This window comes from Podarcis vaucheri, assembly GCF_965113315.1.
Source record: "Podarcis vaucheri genome assembly, chromosome: 8".
Classification (NCBI taxonomy): Eukaryota; Metazoa; Chordata; class Lepidosauria; order Squamata; family Lacertidae; genus Podarcis; species Podarcis vaucheri.
In genome coordinates this window covers 36,821,752-36,844,564 of record NC_138766.1, presented here as the reverse complement: position 1 = coordinate 36,844,564, position 22,813 = coordinate 36,821,752, and the positions used below count along the sequence as shown (strand labels likewise).

General features: G+C 40.9%; 1 protein-coding gene across 3 annotated transcripts in view; it reads left to right on the top strand.

Annotated features, from left to right (window-relative positions):
* Positions 1-15,290, top strand: part of NFATC1 (nuclear factor of activated T cells 1) — a 131,046-nt gene extending 115,756 nt beyond the window's left edge. For all 3 annotated transcript variants that reach the window (XM_082234972.1, XM_082234974.1, XM_082234973.1), the window contains exon 10: positions 14,587-15,290. In XM_082234972.1, coding sequence (XP_082091098.1) covers positions 14,587-14,636 — 50 coding nt within the window. In that variant the 3' untranslated portion in view covers positions 14,637-15,290. The remainder of the gene's footprint in view (positions 1-14,586) is intronic.
* The last annotated feature ends 7,523 nt before the right edge of the window (positions 15,291-22,813 follow it).

Sequence of the window (22,813 nt, the reverse complement as noted above, 5' to 3'; positions counted from 1 at the left end):
TTTGCTTCATAGGAAGTGTGTTTAGGATTGCAGCCTTAATGGTGGAAGTTGCCATTGAACTTCCATAAAATTAGACTGCATGCTGCAGTCACAAGCCTGAAGAAAATGTCATTCCTTCCTAGTAAAATCATTAGATACTGTATGTTTGTGCGGGTGGGTGGGTACAAAATATCTGCTGACAAGTGATATGTCTTTAAGTGTCATGTGACAAGATTTGGTGTGAACTATAATTGTTGCCAGATGTTTGCAGTGAGATGACGTGTCCTTGACCATAATTTGAGCCACACTTAATTCCATCTGGTTTTGTTTTTTACCATAAAATGTCAATTATTTAAAATCCAGCAATCCTAAAAAAACAACCTGTTTTACGTTCTGCTCTCATGACAGTCCTGTATTAGGACCACTAAGTATGCTGGGGTAGCCTTCATCATTCAATTAGGACCAAGAAAACTGTTTGAGATGTTTTTATTGGGTTTATTGCTTCTATTATGAAAAACAGGACTAAAGATAACATTTTTAAAAAGGAACCAAGAAAACAGAGATGACTTAGGCTATGTCTATACCAGCGTGGCCTATTTTCACAGAGAGCACTTGCACACTGCTTTGTGGTGCTTGAAAATATAGCTTTGAAACGCAGTTTATGTTTTAAGAGGATTTTAAACAGTATTTTAACATGGCATCTTAAAGCACTGCAAGATGCAGATAGGTAGCCGTGTTGGTCTGCCATAATCAAAAATAAAAAAATTCCTTCCAGTAGCACCTTAAAGACCAACTAAGTTAGTTCTTGGTATGAGCTTTCGTGTGCATGCACACTTCTTCAAATACACTGAAACAGAAGTTGCCAGATCCTTCTATATAGTGAGAAGGTGCAGTCGTTAAGAGTCGTCAACAGGCTCATCTCAGCTATCTGCCAATCTCCCATTCCCACCACCCTTCTGAGTAATACCCCTCCCCACCTTCTCACTATATAGAAGGATCTGGCAACTTCTGTTTCAGTGTATCTGAAGAAGTGTGCATGCACACGAAAGCTCATACCAAGAACTAACTTAGTTGGTCTTTAAGGTGCTACTGGAAGGAATTTTTTTTATTTTTCACTGCAAGATGATAACACAACCACAGTAAGCAACCACACCTGCAGTGCCTCATTCTGAGGAAGGATCCCAGTGGCTGGCTGGTTGTGGGCTGTAGATGGGCAAGGGCATAGTCTTCCCGCCATTTGCTGCCTGAGTCACATGGCTCTGTGTGCCTCATGGCCAGCCTTTTCTGGAGGAATGACAGGTCGTCACCCATTCAGGAAGGGCTTTAGAGTTATGAAGCACATGTACTGAAAGCTAATCGGAGCATTCTTTTTTTCCTTTTCTACTACTATGGAACTACTGGGGTATGTTGGGTCTGCAAACTGTCCTTTGGCCATCAATGACTTAGGCTATCAAATGTTGACAAAATTCTAATGAAATCTATATTATTATTATTATTATTATTATTATTATTATTATTATTACTACTACTACTACTACTACTACTACTACTACTATTATTCATTAAGTGAGTACTAGGAAATAGAAGCAATAATTCATTTTTTTAAAAAAATGATATTTATTGAAAATTTTAAAATTACAAAGAAAAAAAGAAGGAAAAAGCAAGAAAAAGAGAAAAAGAAAGTCAACAGTAGATAAAGTAACAATTAAACAATACAAATCAATAGAAACCAAAATCAAAAAGAAAAAACAAAACACACAATACAACACAATCAAAAAACAAAAATATACAACAAATTTAAAAACAAATCCAATATTCCCAAATCCTTAACTTTCATTAACTTATTTCATCGACCTCCTCACACCTCCCTTTTTTGTATTCTAGTTGTTAATTATCTCAGGAAATCCTTTCCATCTTTCACGATATTCTGTCATTAAATTACCTTAATCTATTTTAACCTTATCTTACCATAAAAAACCCTAAAACTTAAAACTTAAATCTTACTTATACCGAATTCTTTTAACCATAACATATTCTTACATAATTCTTTTTAACATTTCTGCTAAAGCCACATAATTTCATTCCAACATTTTTCTAATACTCATTAATTTTACGATACTTTTCTAAATAATTTTTTAAAACTTTCTTCCAATCTTCATCCATTGTCTCTTCTCCTGGTCTCGGGTTTTGTCAGTCCTTTCTGTCCCATCCATCTAGTCCATCAACCTGGTGACCTTATATCCGAGGCTCTTAGGTCTTTTCCATGTCCCTTCCGCAGGTCTTCTTCATGTTTATACCTGTACTTTACTTTGTCTTCTGCTCCTTTCACTCTGGGAGACTCCAACTTGACAATATTTTTGTCCCTTCTCGACAGGTCAGCCCCTTTTCCATAGTCAACACTGAAATCCATGTGATATTTAAAGGCATGTTTCAAGGCCCCTCCAAAATTAGGGACCCCCACAGCTCCGAGCTCCCCCTGGCCTAAAGCCAGACTTGAAAAGTCAAAACATCTCTGCATAGGGGGGTCCATCCAGCCCCCCATCTCCAAGCCAAGCAGAACTCCATCTCTCCAAGTCTGACTCTTTCCAGGTTCATTCATCAAGTCCAACGACTCATGTTCCTGCTGGGCCACAGCTCCCTCCATCTCTGCCACCCGAGGTCCAGCAACAGCCTCCTCCCTCATCTCATCTGTCAAAGCGCATTCCTAGATTAATTTCTGAGTGGGTTCTATATAGGTACCCACTGCCTGTCCAAAATTTCCTATCGCAGCTGTCATCAAATCCATTTTCTCATGTAACTGTTCCAATAAAGCACTTGTCTTGCAAAAGGCAAGCACCAAAGCCTCTGAGCACATTCTTGTTCAAGGTCGAAGTCTGGTCCCACAATCTTTAATCTTTTACAGCTGCAAAACTCCCCAGTTCGACTTTAAAAACAGTTTCACAAGCTCCCTCTAGGGGAAGCAATTTCTATTTGTATCCGTCCTTTTTCCTCCTCTTTTTTTTTTTTAAGGCAGATTTAGCAACAAAGTTTTCCTTTTTCAGATATTTTGTCAATATTTTGTTCCTTTTAAAAGCGAAAGGGAACAATGGAATCAATATATTTCTATTCTTTTAACTATCTGTCAGAAACGTTTGTCCATAGTCAATGAACTTCTCCAAAACGTCTGTCTTGACACCCCGCTCCCAGGTTCAAGACGGTGGAAAATAACCTTTCTTTACTCTCTCTTCTGCAGGTTTAAACAGTCTAAAAAAGGTTTCCCCCTCTTCTCCTGCTTCCAAGGGGGGTTCAGTAATTTTAAATGATGAAAATTTAGTCCTTTACAAACGACTTTCTGAACTCTAGCTTGCCGTGTCTTTGCTTCAATCTATCTACAAAAAGCGGAAGGCGGACTTCCTGTTTAGACCTTCCCGCTTCAGTACCAAATTAAGATGTTTCATAGTCCAATTTTCCGTTCTACTCACGGGCAGTTGTTTGAAATCCAATTGTCCACAGGAAAAAGTCAGCGCTCTCCGGCAACAGCAATGCGGCTTCACTCCGTGAAAGAAGCAGTCGATTCAAAGCACCGCGCCATTCACCCCACGTCACTCCGGATCCCCAAAACAGGGTTTCCCCGTGAGTGGAGGGGGCACAAAGGTGCCAGCCGAATCCCACATCCACAGGCTTCTCCCGCCTGTGGTTTTTGATGGGTCTCTGCCTTGCCGTGGCAGTTCAGACCCTGTTTTCCACGGAGCGGGTTCCTCCCGATCGGAGGAAATCCGCCATTGCCAGAGGCGTCAACCCGGAAGTCCCTAGAAGCAATAATTCATGGGGTCCACCTCACCTCTCTTCTTCTAGCCCTTTAACAGTTCAGGTTTTTAGCACTGGCTTTTTTATTTGACATAACGGTTACAGTGGGTTGTTTTGTTTTGTGGTATGGAAATTCTGTGTAAAACTTGAATGCATGCCTAGCTTTTGCTTCACTTGTGCTATTAGGAATGTAAATACATAATTTTGGTTAAAATGTGGCTTTCCCTCCCTTAGTCCTCCTTCTTTCTGAGTGTATATGTATATTTATGTGTGAATTGAAGGGTGAGGGGACAGTTGCAACTTGCATTATGCTGGGCAGCTATTTCTGTACCTTTAAACTCCCACTAAGATACCTGTCTCTAAGAAATGACTGTGACATCTTTAGCATCACTTTTAGCTTCTCTCTCTGTGTGTGTTATCATTATTTTGTCAAATATTTATAGACCAGATCAACATAACAATTTATAGATGACACAGTGGTCAGTAGAAACTGACACCCAGCAGCAGCCAGTCTGACCCCATTTGCAGCAGAAAAAGTCCAAATTATCGTAGCTTTTCATTTGTGCTTGGCAGAAAATATTGAACTTAATGAGATTTGCCTTGGGTGAGTGGATGAATCCAGGAATGACACTGATATGGGATGGGAACCCAGGCAAGAGTTCTAGTCAAGTGGCTTCTACATAGATGTCAAGCGCTGTTGACATTTTCCCTGGTTTACCTTCCAAAGCATATCCATGGTATAATTTTTGCAACCTTAGTTATTGATGTACAGTGTGCATTCGTTCATTCGAAATACTTATACTGTACCTCATCTACAGTGTTCAAGATGGCTTCCCACAAAATAAAACAAGACAACAAAATTTCACAAGCTTGGAACACATAGTTATAGTAATACAGTGGTACCTTGGTTGTCGAACCTAATACGTTCCGGGAGTCCGTTCGACTCCCAGAACCATTCAAAAACCAAGATACGGCTTCCGATTGGCTGCAGGAGCTTCCTGCACTCAATTGGAAGCCATGGAAGCCACATCGGATGTTCTGCTTCCAAAGAATGTTTGAAAACTGGAACAGTTACTTCCGGGTTTTTGGCATTTGGGAGCCAAAACACACGCGGACCAAGGCTTTCAGCAACCAAGGTATGACTAACTGGCAGTAAGTAGTCTGTGTGGCAGGGCAGAGCCATCCTCTCAACACCAAGATTGCTGCAACTTACCTAGTCTGGACAGGGCATGGTGGCTGCAAGGTCAGGTCTGCATGGGGCATGCCTGCAGGAGCACTGGATTAACTCCTCCACTGGGCTCATGCAGACCTGACCTCACTGCTCTGCGGCAGCAATGATGGTGTCAGGGAGATGGCTCCACAGCTCCACCCAAGTGTGCAGGCCAGTACTGGTAATAGCCAATATATATATATAAACCATAGCTAAATTGAGACTCTTAATCTCAGGGTTGTGGGTTTGAGCCACACGTTAGGTGAAAAGATTCCTGCAGGGAGTTGGACTAGATTATCCTCCTGGCCCCTTCCAACTCTGAGTCTATGGTTCTATGGCTGGCAATGCAGCAGGTGACTATAATAATTTGCACCCTCAAAGCTGACTGAAAAAAAGAAAGGCTTTGCGCTTCATCTGGAACATCATCAGCAAAGTACATTTACCAGCCAGGCCCGTTTTGCATTTACAATTTGGATTTTTCAAGCTAGCAAACAAAGGGAAAAGGAAAGGCTATCTCAGGTAGGAAAATTACTCCTCTCTAATGGCTGTCAAACATCACTGCCAAAACCCTATTCACATATGGGAGGATCATGTTTTGTTAAAACCTGCTACTTGTTGTCACTCGTGTGTTTCACCGGCCTATTCTCTTGCTCCAAAAATAGTATGCCCTGTGGCAGTGGCTTATTATGATGAAAGAGATAAAAATAATTTATGATTTAGACACATCCAGAATACCTGAGGTAACACAAGATCCGGTTCCTTCATGGAATGTATGGTTACATTTTCCACTGCTCCATAAGCCTTTTTGTTGTTGTTGGCTAATTGTTTTGCATTTCTATTATTCTGCGGCTGGATCTGTTGTTTGTTGCCTCAGGGAAATATTGCTAGTTTCTGAATTGCCTTTCCATCCACGACGGAGTTCTTAACAACACCCTTCTTCCTTTGTGGTTATGTAATATTCCTATTTACACCTTTCTTACTTGAAAGAAGATTGCTGTGTTTTAATCAGTAGTGAGTGGAAATCCTCGCAATATAAATCCATGCTGCTATCCATTTAGGGATTTTGTTGTAGCCACCAGGGCACAGAGGAGTTACATCAGCACCAGAGCCCTGCAGGGTGGGCAGGAGTTAATGTGTTCTCTGGCCCTGCCCTACCACTGAAACTACTGTTCACCCCATTAGAAGAAACTGGCATGGATATTTTATTTTTTAAAGAGAGCACATAGGAGATAGTGAAGGGAAAGTGGGGATTTGGGGGGGGAGGTAGATGGTACAGGGGAAGGGGGCTCAGCTGTCCTCCTCACAGCATAGCATTCCTGATTGGAATGGAGGGAGAGTTCCTTTTATTACCAAAAAAATAAAGCAAAGCATTAAGGGGATATCAGACTCAATCACAGATCTCCAACATCTCTTCTGGTTTGGGTTACCCTTAATGCTACAGAGGGGTGTGTTTGCCATTGGGTGAGATGCTCAATGTTTAAGGAGCTCAAGGCAAGCAGAGGCGGGGTCCAGTGGCATGGCGTGGGTTGTCAGCACCCGGGGCAAGGCAAGTAATTTGCGCCCCCTAACCCGTGGATTTGCGCCCCCTAACCTGTGGATTTGTGCCCCCTAACCCTAACCCCCAGATGTTGCGCCCGGTGCGGCCGGCCCCCCCTGCATCCCCACGCTACGCCACTGGCGGGGTCTAAAAAGAGGGGTGAAAGAAGCAGGAGGAGTTTAGGGAATCTGAGAAAGCTACATGCCAAAGGAAGGAATAGGAGTGTAGCATGTGAATGTTGTGAGGAAGATGGCTATATATATATATATATACACACAGTGCCAAAATGAGAAGGCAAAGAGGAGCATCTTAAAGAGAAAATATAAATGGGGGGGGGGAGCAGGGAGAGAATGGGCAGAGAAAAGTGAGGTCCGTTTGACCAGGAATGAGTATCGGTGCAAAAGGATGCAGCTAGGCCAATAGATCATTTCAAATCTGAGACAAATATCCTTGTATGATAATCCCAATTTTATTGATGAGGACCCTGAACCAACCCAACTCCTGTGACCATCCTCTGATGCCCTTCTTTGTTTGCCTCCTCCATGAAAGGTCAGCAGTACAAGAACAAGCCTTTTCTGTGGTGGCTCCCAGCTTGTGGAATGCTCTCCCCAGGGAGGCTCGCCTGGCACTTTCATTACATATCTTTAGGCACCAGGCAAAAACATTCCTCTTCTCCCAGGCCTTTGGCTAATTACACAATCTATGGCATTTAAAACTGGGCAGAGGGGGGGAGTGTTATTATTTTTGTTTGTTACTGTGTTGTGTATTTTTTCTGTTGTTATGTTTTAAACTGCCCTGTGATCCTTGGATGAAGGGCAGTATGGGAATTTAATAAATAACGATGATGATGACTTCTAAGCTCGTTCTCAGAAGAACTTTCATCTCTCCCCACATTGTTCCACAGGCTGTGAGAAAGCTAACAAGTCAAAAGGGGTGCTGCCTTTTGCAGACTCTCTCTCACACACGGCACAAGGTCCCTTGGGAGGAGTTCAGAGTCACATATCCCTTACTCACTGAGGTGATTTGCATGTTTAAAATAAATCGAACACCTCAGGCGTAGACAGGGCTTGCATCATGCATCGCCTCAACCACAAGTCTTTTTCAACAGAGGCAGCTCACACCTTCGGCAGCAAGTCTTCAAGTTACAGGATACCAATTGATGTAAACGCAAGCGTGAATCAGCCCAGAGGAGAAGGATGACTTCTCACACATCATTAACGATGTGCTCCCACATTGAGCTGTAGCACAGGAAATAATACCAGCTTATAATAAGAGGACCTGAATAGGACTACTTAAAATAAAGTTGGGTTACATTTTGTTGGGGTTTCCCCCCGAAGAGTCTACTGGTTGGCTACCATTATGACTCTCTTATCTGCCTTGTTTTGCATCATTATGCCTCTGTTAGAGTGCAGTCAAAGGCCCTCATATTATAACGTTACAGCTCATGTCATTTATTTGTCAGGTTTTTTCCTTGATAAGACTAGGCATAATTCCTCAGGAAAAGAAAAGGAAGGCGAAAACTATAGGCAGACATTGTAAATGACCCAAGCGACTTGTATTAAATAAAAATATATAGCCCACTGGGCAGAATTCTTTTGCGTTATTGGCACAAATCTTCCATTGCTGTCATTTTTATTATTTGTTTGAGAGTTGGTCATGTATTCAATATTGTAAAAAGCAGCGGGCATTTTATTCTCTGGGAAGGAACTTACAATTTATTCTGAATTCAATGGAAACCAAGGGCATTCAGCTCTGAGAAGGCTCAAACAGTGTCCTACACGTATAGTCAGATGTTGTATTGGCATAATTCTATACATTAAGGCCCATTGTTAAGAGAGGAAGCCAAATAATTAGTTTTTCTTGAAATACATTCAAGGATGACAAGTTTATCTTCCATCCCAGGATTCACAGAAATTAAGCATTTTACTGTAAGTTAGCGCCACCTGAAATGGAACCCAAGTTTTCAAAAAGTCAGGCACCAGTAAAAGCCAACACTGTGTTTTATATGTTTCTGGAGCACTGGGTCCCACAAAATTATGAGCAAAATGCAAAAATGGTAGCAACTAAGCATGCTCCATTTCTATACTGTCATCTCTACATTCATGGAATGATGGGGAATTATCTGGTGGAGGTAGCCAACATGGTGCCTTTCTGATATTGTTGTACGCCAGTTCCCGTCTTCCCTGACTATTGGCCACACAGTCTGGGGCTGATGAGAGGTGAAATCCAGCAAAATCTGTAGGGCTCTACATTGGCTATACATGATCTAAATGGTGAAGAAGAGTCCAGCTTCAAAGGCCCAGTGCTTTTTTTCTTTAAAACAAAATGTTTAGGGGGTACTCTCATTTTCCTCCTCATATTGAAATACTGCCCTTCAATGAGGCCAAACTTAGATTCACAAAATGTTAAGGGTTCATGGTCCCCACCCCAGAAAAAAACACTGCAAAGGCCTATAGAGACCTGTGTAAATACACCTCTACATAGTCCTTCATTCTTCTGTTAGCAGTATTTTGGGGGTTAGGGCCAATCCTTATGTAGTCAAACTGGCAACACCCACACATAAGAGAGAGGTGTCATCAGACTCTGGGGAACCACAGAGTTCAACAAAACTGGTGGGGGGCAGACTTAGGCTGCAACCACCCAGAATAGCACAGGGACAGCTTTCATGGCGATCATGGCTAGCCCTCCTAGTGTACTGTGGTCCCAATGATCCTTAAAATAAAAACTTGACATAGATGCTGGTGGTCCTTTTAGGATCACATCTCATTTGACCCCAACACACAGAAAGCACATGAAGTGTTTCACGTAACTTATCTCCATGCCAGTAAAAGCTTCACCTGATCAGGTATCTGTTAGAGGCCCCAAATCAAGGCCAGTAAGAAAGTGTAGCCCTGCTCAAGGCTGAGGGTTTTAACAAACCTCATTTCATAGGAACACATAATGCAAGCTACCTTAGCTCAGTCAGTCCATTGGTCCACCTACCTCCACACTGTCTACACTGACTTGCAACAGCTCTTCAGGGTTTCAGACATTCGTTGAAGACAGGGAGTTACCCTGTCTGCATTCCTCACAAACACTAGAAGGGACAGAGATACACACAATTTCATTTCTACTCTCTCCCAAGGTAAGATGTCCTAAACGTTACAGTGTGAGGCTGACCTGAGGATGTTGTTCAGTTTAGTACAACTCTGCTGCAGCTGCAGAATCTGCCCACATTCTGTCTCCATTATGGGTAACTTAACAATTGCATATCTTCCTGGAATACAACGCTTAGCTTTGGGGCTGGGCTCATGTCTATTTGTTCTTCTGCGGTATTCTCTAAGCAATCAGGTGAATGTTTCTCACACCAGTTGTTCTTGTGATTCAGGTGCAAGCAGAAAGTTGTAGACTCTTAAGAAGTCTACACACTTATTTGGGAGTTAGTCCCATTGAGCTCGAGAAGATGTACAGTATATAGGATTCTACTGTAAATATACTTTCTGAATTCACTCTGCTGCACAGTGATATTCTTAGGTGGAATATGGTGCAGTGTTTTGCTAATTTAAACATTGCTTTATTCTTCTTCTTTTTTTAAAGCAGGCTCAAAAACTCACTTTTCAATAAGAATAATCTTGGGTCATTAAACTGCAGATTCAGCATTCTGCAGCCCATGCTTTAAATTCTTATCTCCTCTGCTGTTTAACAGTCTCTGTTCTTTAACTTGCATTTGCAAATGATGTATATCGTTGTAAAGTCATAGCAGATCTGAACTTGCATTCTTCTATGCACCAAAGCATTTGTGCTGTAGTCTGTGGTCTACTCTTATATCATCTCATTAATATGATATGACACATTTTGTACTGAAAACAAAAGACATTTTAATTTTATATTTAATTGTATTGTTTTAATTCTTTGTGTTTGTCACCCATGGCTCCTTTGGGAAGAAGGGCATGATGATAATAATAATAATAATAATAATAATAATAATAATAATAATAATAATATTTCATTCTTTTCTCTTTTGCCAATTATCTCCCATTTGTTTTCATTGTCATAAGCCTTAAGAAAGCTTTGATCTCTGGCTAAAATAGTCTGTGCTTTGGCTTAATTTAAAATTAATAGATGTTTTCATAGTAGCTTTGATAGGATCAGGATTACATCTATAGATCATTATTTTATAGCAAAGGTTACTTTGTGATTCTAAGAGCACCCAATTTAATATTGGGGGGAGGGGGGAGGAACTTCAGAAGAGTTTGCCTTGTAGGCAAAAGTATTTAAACTTTGTATGTTAATGTGATGAAATATAGTTGCCTCTAAAAGAAATAAATAAAACTATTGTTATCAGTTATGCTTTTGTTTACCCTGAAGCAAACTTTTCCATGGCAAGGTCATTTTAAAGTTAAATTCAGAAGAAAAACCTCCTTATTAAACCACAGTCTTGCCACATCCTGTTGCTGCAACATCTGATGGGTTTAACGACAGAACATTTTATTTTTCAGGTCCCTTGACAGGTAGCGTGGTCACATGACAAACCTGCCTTTCTTAAATCTATTTTGGATTCTTTTTTTTTTAAGAGAGAGGGTGCAGGGTGCTAGTGGGAAAGTGAGGATGACATGGAAACTTTCGCTCTGACAATTTTTTAAAGCAGAGAGCATGTTGGGAAACTGTAGGTGTAATTGGCAAGCTCGCAAAAAAACTCACATATTTTTAAAATGCTGTGCAAATGGTTAGTATAGGAAGGATTCCGCTCATCTCCAAGAACAGTATAATCTTAGACTGAAGTTTATGTCTTGAATTTCAGTTTGACCACAAACTGACTTGTATGATTTTTAGCATGCCAGCTATCTGCCTGTGTCCCTAAGTTACCTCACGTGCAAAACGAGTGTTAAGATGAGAAGCCCAGTCTTAAAGAGATGTAATAACCAGATTGGTTTATATAAAAGCCACTAATGTAAGGCTTCTGTAAGGGTTCTGTGCAAGTGGAAAGAGGTGTTTGTTAAATATTTTAAAATTATGAACGGATCCCTGCATCTGTTGACATTGGGACGCAATGTTCAAGCTTTCTTGAAAAATGAAAATAAAGAATAAAACAAACCATTAGTTATCCTGTTTGCTTCTAGATCTATATATATGTGAATGACATCACTTAGTGACTGAACCACATTTTCATTCCCGAAATACGATAGTTCATAAAAGAAAAGATTACACATTAAGCTATCTAAAATGTGTTTGCTGCAAAACAGCTGAAACATCAATTGAGCTACAATTTTAAAATTGACTACATTTTCAGGCAGTTGCTGGGGAATAGACCCAAAACTGTCTGCTTACTGATTGTGCTTTCTGTTTGGACGAAAAAGTAACTTTTCATGCTCAGGGGTATTTGAAATAGCTTTTCTCCAGCTCTGCTGCTGTGCCCATTGCCCCGTTGCAAGATCACAGGTTTTGCTTATTTTAAAGAAGTATTAGTATGACATGACAAACATCAAATACAACATTTAGCTGTAGACCCTAATGAAATAAACAAACTGGATTCCTTCCCCTTCTCCCCATCTGGCTTAACAGGGCTTGTTTTCAACTTCAAGTGCACTAATAAAGGGAATTCAACCCATAAGCAAATCCACTCTTCTTTTTGTTTTCAAACAGATGTTGGTGGGTATTTAAAGTAACAGTAGTATATTCATAACATATTCTCAATGACAGCCAATCCATAGGGCCCCTTGAGATCCAGAAGTCAGGCTTCTGAAAAGGAATCCTCAAGTACGGACATACAATTAAGGGCTTCTTCTCATGGGCATGGCAATTCCTGCTCCATATGGAAGAAGTCTACCATTGTTCCAGTTTCTGGAAACAGCAAGCTGCCTTATACAAAACTGCCTTGGTCCATATTACTCAATGTTGTCTACACAGATTGGCAGCAGCTCTCCAGGGTTTCAGGCAACAGTTATGCCCAACTCTAACTGGAGATGCTGGGTATTGAACCTGAGACCTTCATGCAAAGTAGATGTTCTTCCACCAAGCTATGGTCCTCAAAACACCAGTGTGTGGTAGATTTAAGCTGCATACTCTTCCACATGGCCTTGGATTTCTGAAGTTACTTGAGGAGCAATGGAACTGTTTCCTACCCACAATGGTGCTTAAAAGTGCTGTGTCAATAGAATTTCAAAGCAAGTCCAAAATCCAATGTTCTGTCAGAATGCCCAAGGTGCACAGGCTCAAATATTTGCGGATGATTGGCCGGCCGTGTGTCCCCCCCCCAATTGTAGCATCTTCTCAGAAGATTTGATGTCAGGAACCATTCATGGCACTTTCCGTTAATGCAGTACGACGTACCACATCACTTACTTTCCATGGTTGTTCACCAAAGCGTTCTTCTTGGTATGATTAGGTAGTGTTGCAAGCTGATCAGACAAGCAGGCAAGGCAAGCATCAAGCTGATCACACTGAGAAAGCAAAGCTAGAGAAAAAGGTCATACAGAGCCAATCAGGCCCCCATTGGTTGATCAGGTCACCTGACCCAGCTTCGTTGGCAAGCTGCAGTACCTTCTCTGGCCATTACGTTTGTGGTGCTGCTGCACAGGAAAGATCAGTTCAGCAAGCCTTTCAGCCCGTGAGCTGCCTTGGTGCCACAGATTAATAAGGTAGCTGACCTCTGGTGCTCAAGGGCCCCAATACCTTACACAGATTTTCCTAAGGAAAACTAGCATTTAGATGTACGAAGCTATCATAGTCCAGTTTCGCATATGCCACTCTGGAACCCAATTTAAGTTGCTTTCTCTCTCTAAAAATGTGCCATAGTGATGAAATGCTTTTTAAAAAAAACCCAAACTCATCTTTTTAAAACTTTTTAAAAAAAATAATAATCTGCGCACAGCTACAGGAAGTTTTGTTTTTGATCAGCATGGTCTTTTCTTGCACAAACAAATGGAATTATCCAAGCAGAAAGGATCAACAGCCCACAAGCAAAGGGAAATGTGGGCTTTTCCAGGCTAATTCCATGACGTGGGCATGTGTTTCCCCTTCGCTGTGATGTTAGGAAAGCTCCAAAGTGGTGACAGCCTTCCTGATGACATTTTGTCTATCTTAATGTAAATCAAGCAGTGGCAGGGACCACAGGGAGGAGAGGTGGAAATAGAAGGGATGTTGTGCAGCTCACTGTTGATATGCTCTGCCAGGTTCAGTCATTTCCTGCCCATCTGCCAAAAATCACAAGCGATAAATGGACATAGCCGGAGTGTGAGAAACTGCACAGCTCCAAAGTCGAGCAGGGGGTGAAGGGAATGAAAAAATAATAACCACGAGTAACGAAAACATTGCACTACTCTGTTCATCCCGCAGGTTAATGCTTAGATTATATACCCTGTCAACTTCTTTCTTTAAATGCCTGCTATGGCTTGCTGCCTTGTCCTCAGAAGTTTTCTGAAGGCGAATAAGGGGTTGTGCATTTTGTTTTTTTTAAAAAACCAAAACACACACATTTGTGTGCTTTCCACTGTTGAGGAAGACATGTTGATTTATCTGTTTCACCACTATCGGCTGTGAGCGAGCAAAAACACCAATTTAGGTTCCTTATTTCTTTCATCAACTCTCTTTCCCACTGTGGAAACTTCAGCATACAGAACCCCTATCCAACTGAGTCATAGCCATTTTCAAGCATTCAGGTCAGCCCCCTGCTGTTTTGTGGGTTATGCTTGCAAGCTCAGGTCAGCTTATGTGCCATGGATCAGTTCTTCTATGGACTTCCTCTTCTTTGTCCCTTTCCCCTTCAAAGTCAACCCAACTGGGTGTGTGTGTGTGTGTGTGTGTGTAACTAAATTGCAGGGGTGGAATATGAGTGATGCAATACAACAAGGCCCCAGGTGCTCCTTTCTAATGGAAGCCTGGGAGCCCAGCATTAATTTCCTTTAGGATTATGAGCTCCTTTTGCTCTTGCGGTCCCATCCTGGTTTGATTGGCTACTTACTGGCATTTTATGCTTAGCATCCGTGACCAAAGAGAAACAGGCGACACTAATTCAAGTGCCTTTAAGTGTCACTTTTGGCAGAAGTGTGTATAGAGCAATAACCCTTCTCTCCTTCTGTTTTCTTCTTCCTTGCAGTAAATGAAATAATAAGGAATGACCTCTCCAGCACCAACGTCCATTCATAGCTGGCCGTCTAGATATCCTGCTTTAAGCTCCGCTGAGACATCGGCTTCAGATAAATGGAAGATCCTCCCTGGTACCGCTCTGCTCTTTCCCTTTCTGGAATGTTTGGAACAATTACCTCTTCTCTGTATATCTATACATAAAACTAATTGGCTGGCTTCAACCAAGGAAACACCTTCTGTCAAGAAAATCATCTCAAGGAAAATGGAGGACACAAACTCTGAAATGGCACGTTTCACAAGTTGAAATTGGAAATATGACACAACTGGTGACTGACTGAAAACTGGCTTTCTTTTCCTTTGGGCTCTACTGGAAGTGCCTTATTTTGTTAGCTTCTGACATCAGGACATTGTATTGGCAGCTTTGGATATGCTGCCATCCAAAGTATTTCTAGGCACAGTAACCATCAAACATACATTGGAACTTGGGGTGTGTTGGAACTGTCTGTTGTTATGGGTATAAAACCCCCTGTTGGGTTGTATCAGCTCATTCATACTCAGAGTAGATCCATTCAGATGATAGGCAAGATTTTAGTGGGTCTAACCTGAGTATGATTTAGTTAGTTACAAGCCCTGGAATTCCTGTCTGAATTCCTGGATTTCTTCACTTTTGAACTGTATTTTACATCTTGTTGCCTTATTCCTGATGCATTTTTTTTTAAAACCCAGATTGTCATCTCAGTTCTATACTTTTCATCCTATTGCAGGTCTTTGCTCATGTATCATAAGACTGCATGTTAATACTTTGACTTAAATCAATTTCTAGACATAGCACAAGAAAATTGAACAGCACAAAATATTAAGGTTGATGGACAAAAACGTGGATACCTATATTTTCCTCAACTGTTTTATGCTTATGCTTATACATACAAACTAGCATTTATGCATATATATATATATATATATATATATATATATATGCTTTCGTAGATTTTCACGGGTACAGGAATGCAGGTTTTGGTGTCTTCGGGTGTCTTCCCGTGTAAGAGTCGGGGTGTCTGTGCGACGTTTCGACGAGGTCTCACTCGTCATCTCGTCATGAAGATGACGAGTGAGACCTCGTCGAAACGTCGCACAGACACCCCGACTCTTACACGGGAAGACACCCGAAGACACCAAAACCTGCATATATATATATATATATATATATATATATATATATATATGGAGGCTTTGAATTCAGCAATAATTTCTGCTTCTGAGAATGCAGTCCTGATCCCATGCAAATACTTTTGCCATTACTATGTTGTGGGTTTGTTATGTTTAAGACAATTATGCATTTTCTTTCCTCAAGCTGATAAGCAAGCACTTTAGACAGTCCAGAAGGATGCATATGAAACATGTATTAATTACCAAATGACAAAAGATGAGTTAAAAGCAAATGTAAATACCATTTTCAAAGAATGTAAAATATTTGTTCAATTATAAGATAATTATTCCACTGAAGCCTTATAACTCTCTGCTTTGTGTACAACAAATATTACCAAAAAACCAAATGTTTTAATATGCAATGCTGTATAGTATGTTTTCAGAGCAGCTTCAAATTTATAGAGTACATATGAAACTTAAGCATGCAATGTAGTCTTTGACATGGTATTTCGTACAACCAATAATGTTGTTACCGTATAGCTAGTAATGGCATATTATGTCACATAGACAAAAAGAAAGCATGGCTCCATTTTTAAAGCATTTAACATTAATATTGTGCCTTAGGAAATACGAGTGAACTACTCCACAGTTACTAAGGTGGTGACTGAGTGCAGTGTACAGTTAAAGCAAACTCAACAGGTTTCACAAAAAGGTGAAACAGTCCTAAACATTTAGAAATATTACTCTGTACAATTATGTCTTACTTACTTTTTTTAAAAAAATGAAAAGCCATATTTGTAACATTTGCACATTACTGTGAAAACATAAGAATATAATATGGCTGTATGTAAATATTATAACGTTACTGGTCCTTCTAATTGGGTGACTTCCCAACTGCTTAGCAAGAGATATTTATCCTGTACTCAGCTTTGTAGCAGTTGCATGCATTTCTCCTAGACTGCCATATTATATATACATATAAATTTTGACAGTTTTCAGCTAAACTTGCAGCTAGAAAATACATCAAACGAAGCACAACTTTCCACAGAAAGCTAGATTGGTTCAGCTGTTTTTGACTCCTGCGGGAGGGGGATTTTTCATAAAATGATACACTTTAAAATGTCATATGTTAGCATCTATATTCTGTATATTGCAGGCACTTCTGTTTCAGGCAACTTTCAGTCTTCCAATATCATAATTGTACCATTCATCAAGAAGTGCTTCTGTATAATTTCCATTTGTTGCAACAGAAACTTGTGCGGGAGCAGCACTCCATAGATTAAACCATATTTTTGGACGCCCCTTGCCAACAATTGCTCTTTCTTCATGTATTCTACATTTAAAACATGTAGTTGCCAAGAAAGACATGGAGTTCCAGTGTAATCCTCAGACGTCCATTTCTCTCAATTTTCCTGAAATGTCAGAAGAGTGCAAGTGGAGGAACCTTCAGGCAGGCCAAAGGATTTTTGACTCTGATACAGAAATATCTTGGGCGAGGTGCTGACCACACAAGCACCACAATGTTTGCATTTCTGCAATAACTTTAGCAAGATAATCATATGTATTGTTCCCGGTATGTCACACCCCCTATTTGTCATTGTTTGTTTGTTTAATTTCTTTTGAGCTGTCTTGGAAGTTTGTTACATTCAACCCTAGCTCTGAAAAACTATGCATCTCTTGTATATGTATCCATGAATAATAATAATAATAAAAAACCTGGTATGAAAAACCCGTATCTGATAAGAATTTTACATTCATTTTGTGGTGTGTTTTTTGCTTATTTGTTGGCAGAAATGCTGTTGGTTTAGGGTAGATGAGCAATATGCAGCAGAATGGGGTGGGAACAAGGTGGGAACATCTTAAAAATGTAGAATGGGTTACAGCAGTGCAAACAAAGAAGCACATTTTTTGATGCTCCCATAGGTGAAGAAAGGAGGGAGAGAGTATTCCAAGAACAAAACTAGCAGGCTGATATCTCCAGGATATGCTAGTTTTTGTGTGTGTGTTTTCATGGAGAGAAGCATCCCAAACTGGCATTCCTGACTTTATGTCCTGCAACTGGTCATCAGCAGTCACTGCCTGACCCACAGAGTTCTTTCTGGCTCATACCCTGATAATCAATGGCTGTATGGTAAGACTGGGAATTAGCTGGAATGAGTAGCATCAGCTGGCACACTGCTATACTAGAACAAATTCATGTTGTCACGAAGCAAATCCACCATGGCTCTGGAACTGATGATCAAAGGGATGAGAGTCCAGCATACATTTTGAACTTGAAACAACATGCTGTATTCTGCCAGAGAAAGAATTACTGGTCTATCTATGCATGCCACAGAATGACATGGTATGAGTGGTGTGTAATAGCTCACAATGCAGAGCTAGTTACAGTCACACTACAGCCCATCAGCATCCTGTCTCTGGAGGTCGGGTGACACCAGAAGGGTGCTAGAGGTCTGGCCCTCTGCTTGCCTGACTCTAGCTTCCAGATAGCCTCCCACCTTCCAGCATGAATGCCTGATATTGCATCCCATCTATGGTTTCTTGGGATTGATATTTATGGGAGCAGTTTTTACCAGGGTAATTAAGTCCCAGTTCAAGGCAGGAATGCTTCGTATTTTAATGTCTGTGGTGAGAAAGTGTGTGTACAATTGTATGTGCACTGTCTTCTACGTTGCATTACATTAGGAACCGGGGCGAGCCTACATGCATGACATCAGGCGTGATGCTAGTCTGTGTTCACACATTGGGTTGTATCCAATGAAGTCATCTTGTTCAGGCAAGGACTTCCGCTTGCACAACAGAGCACCCCCCTCTCTCTCCCCCCCCCCCCCGTGCCCACTATCTGTTCTGGGAGTTCTTTCAAACCTCCAGAACATTTGGGGAGACAGAGGATGGAGAGGAAGTTCTAGTGTGAAAAGAAAAGGCCTTGTATGAACAGGATAACTTTGTTTGAATGCAGCCCATCCCAGGTTCAATCCCAAGCATCTCCAGACAACATTTTGGAAAGGGAAGGAGCTCAAAGACAGAATGGATATTTCCTATGCACAGTGGTCCCGTTTCAAACCCCATTTGAAAGATCTCGGTTAAAATGATTGGAAAAGAGCTCTGCCAAGGGCCTTGGAGAACCACACAGCACCACAGGCATATAAGTTGTCATATAAGTACAGTTCAGTTTTTGTTATATATGCTAGCTGTGACTCAGGATTATGCAAAATAAACAGAAAAACTAATAGAAATTTTAGTGCCTATAGTTCACATATGTAGCACTTAATACCTGCCTGGTATCTATTTTAATTGATTTTTTTTTAAGAGAAAAGGCACGTATCTTATAAATGAAGTGAATGTCTAAACAAAATCTGAACTACATGGGAATACTGAATTGCAGATGTGGGGAAGTTTTGGCCCTCCAGATGCTGCTGAACTACAATTCCATTCATGCTCATCAAGCATGGTCATGTAGTTCAGAAACATCTGGAGGGTCAGATTTGCAATTATTTAACAAGTCAGGCATTGTTTTGGTCTCTCTTCTTTCCCTTGCGTTTTGTAAGATATTTATTCTGGTCTGGTTTTGTGTGAGACAGCTTTAAGGAGCACAGATTTGTAAACAAAAAATGCATGCAAGTGCCGAAACCTTTCCCATTCAGTGCTCATGTGTGTAAATCAGTAGTTTCCCCCTTTAATTACAAGTGTCATTCTTATACAGTGGTACCTCGGGTTAAGAACTTAATTCGTTCAGGAAGTCCGTTCTTAACCTGAAACTGTTCTTAACCTGAGGTCCCACTTTAGCGAATGGAGCCTCCCACTCCCACTGCGCTGCCGCGGCGCGATTTCTGTTCTCATCCTGAAGCAAAGGTCTTAACCTGAAGCACTATTTCTGGGTTAGCAGAATCTGTAACCTGAAGCATATGTAACCTGAAGCGTCTGGAACCCGAGGTACCACTGTATAGGACAACATGCTAGATTAATACAGGATTTGTACTTGGGTGATGGTAAGCTCATAGCAAATTATTCCCCCGCCCCCAGCAAATTGCCAGCATGTACATTGGCGCATTTAAAGCAGTGACTCCTTGAGAGTGCAAAGGCAAGATGTATGCTGCTAAATTCCATGGTGGATGCCTATCAGAGAGCCATGCTTCTCTGTCCTCGTCTGCATTTGAAGCCTGGAAGAAAACGGCAAAAAGACAGACCCTTTCAGACAGCATGCACAAGCTGTAGGGAAAAACCCCCACAACATTAGACAAATTTGTCCAGCAGTAAGTGTTTAAAAACAGGGCATTTTTTTACTATCCTGTATTGTATGCAGATTGTGCAAGAAATGACAACAGCTCTGGACAGCCATTTTTTCTTAGCAGAGGAAAAACCTCAACTATTTGCCAGACGATGGTTAACTCCATAACAGATATAGGAGCAGCTGTCAAGTTATTTCAGAAGGGACCTAAAGTAGAGCCCAGAATTTCAGAATTCTGCATGAGGCAGATACCATTTTACATGGTCAAGAGGTACAGAACATTGTCTAGAACACTATACTGTACAAGCTACAAAGTAAACCAGTTTCTCTTCACAGCATATGTGATATCAGGTCATAACCACGGTAATTTCCTTGGTCATAGGGTAGCTGTTGAAAGGGGACTATTGAAAGCAGGGAGAAGCAATAGTGTTTGGAGAGACTGGTCTGCCAGCAGGAGCGCCTATGGATATTGATTTAAGACCAGATGCCAAACCACACCATCTGCAAATAGCCTGCAGAATCCCCATTCCAAAGGAATATCAGCAAGCACCTGTGAACTGCTAAGTGCAGAACAGCCAGCCTCAGAGCGAAGGGTTAGCATAGCTGATTCACAGGGTCCATTCCCACCCAACTGTTAGAAACCTAAACTGTTTAACTACAATAGGCTGGCACTGCAGAAGAATTAATGCTCTACATGCAACTTGAGGCCTAACCTGGAATATTGATACCTAAGGTCATGACTACTGCATAGGTATATAGATGCCATTTATTGTTTAGAAACTGCAAAAGTCCTTTACAAAGTTTGCTGTTTTGTAGGGCACTTGGTACTCCTATTTTGGCCAAGGGGAAACTATTGCCATCTTTTCAAAAGCCAAAGCTTAAGTCCATGCAGGTGTTTAGGGATACTCTCATTTTGACTCAAGAGAACCACCATTTTATAGTTCAAATCAGGAAAAATAAATACAGTAAATGGACAAAAGTACAAGGATTCACAAAATGTTTAGGGGTATGTGTACCCCCTGCGTCCCACCAAGAAAAAAAAGCACTGAGTCCATGAATAACCATTCAGCCTCTGCTTCATTTAAAAATGACACCACCTGTCTCTGATCATTTCTCTAGGATTTGGACATGAATTTGTAGAAATAACTTCAGTTTTCCAAAGGTTTCTGTGAGTGCAGTGCTCTCTGATTTGGAGCTAGAGCCTTTGCCCATCATGGCAACCAAACTTTCCACTTCAGAAGTGGAGTTTCTATGAGCCAATGTGAGTGAAGGAAGCATCTCCACCATCAATTGGCCCAAATTCCATCACTGTGGCCAGCAAGTGTGAGCTGTCCTGGACCTCCCATTGCAGTACTCTCTGCAATGCCTAGAATTTGTTCTGCTTTTTTTCATGGTCCGGCCAAATCAATAACGCTGGGGTGAGTGGAATATTCCTAGGACACAGGCTTCTGGTCAGGAATGGTTGCATATTAAGATATATATTCATTTGATGTTTTACATGAACAAAAAATATCCAGTGCTGGGTGTAGTACTTAAAGAGTACAAATGAACAAAGGACTCATCTGTCAGCGTAGCTACCTATAGGCCTGGTAATTGACCTAAAACCCCAACATTTCCCTTTCCCTTCCCCACACCCAGCACCATGAGATTTAGAAATAATAAACATTCCATCCATTTTCGATTGACGCACTTACACACAGGAATGAGATTGCAGCATAACCCTGCAAAATGAAATGTTCATCACTTCTGTAAGGTGACAGAGAACACAGAGGGGGTCACTATTTGCCATGTAACCCTGATTTCTATCTCAGTAATGTGGCTGAACTATTTGGATCAAAATGAAAGCCACAAAACTGACTCAAACTTGGCTTTCAGTAGTTTTGTGTGTCCAGGTGGAAGCTGGAGATTCCTGGACAACACCAGATTTCTGGCTGACCTCCCTGTTCCTCTGTATGACACCTATAAACAGATGCTTGATTGCTATTTTTTTACTTGCAATGGAAAGAATCCCAGGGTACAACTCTTGTACATTACAATCCCAATCCCAAAATTTTCCTATACAGTACTTACTTTTCTGAACTCAATGGGATTTTCTTCTTAGCTGACAGGTATAGGATTGGGCTGAAAACTACCTTCCCTGTAGGAATTTAGTATTACGAAGTGACCCTTTGGAGGGATTCAATAACCCAAGGTAATAACATTCTCTTGCTCTCGGGATCACTAATACAGATTCAGATCTTGGAGATCCTGATTTCCTTCCTTTTTGACTGGAGGCAAGCTCACTGAGGTGAATGCCACACTGCAGAGTGGGAATGGGACAGAAATTCAAGTCAGTTCTTATTTACCTAGTTCACACTTTCAAAACAATATGTGAAGTAAAAAAAGCAACCCTTCAAAATTTGCACTTCTTTGAATATTGCAATTCAGTTCTCCAGCTAAGTAATAGGTGCAAAAAAATATGCATTAATATTAGGGGAAATTGCTTTGCAAAAAAATAAGTACAATAGGCAAAATTGCATACAAAAAGGTGTTTCGTGGGAGAAATATGCCCTGTAAAAAGCTGGTGAATTTTCAGGAGCACTTTTTGAAAATCGCAAATTGATGTCGAAACATAGGGAGCTGAATTTAAGATTGGAATAATGAGAAACTGAGAGAAACAGAAACTGCTTAATTTACCCATCCCTATTGTAGAGTTAGTGTGCAGAATATTATAGGCATCATGATCTCTTGTCATGGGATGAAATGCGATGGCACCTCCTGTTTCACTACAGGCTGCAATTCTGTGCATGCGTTCTTCTGTGTAAATGTCCATAATGACTGGGTTGCAAGCATTCATTATATTAAAAATGTACTTAAGATATAA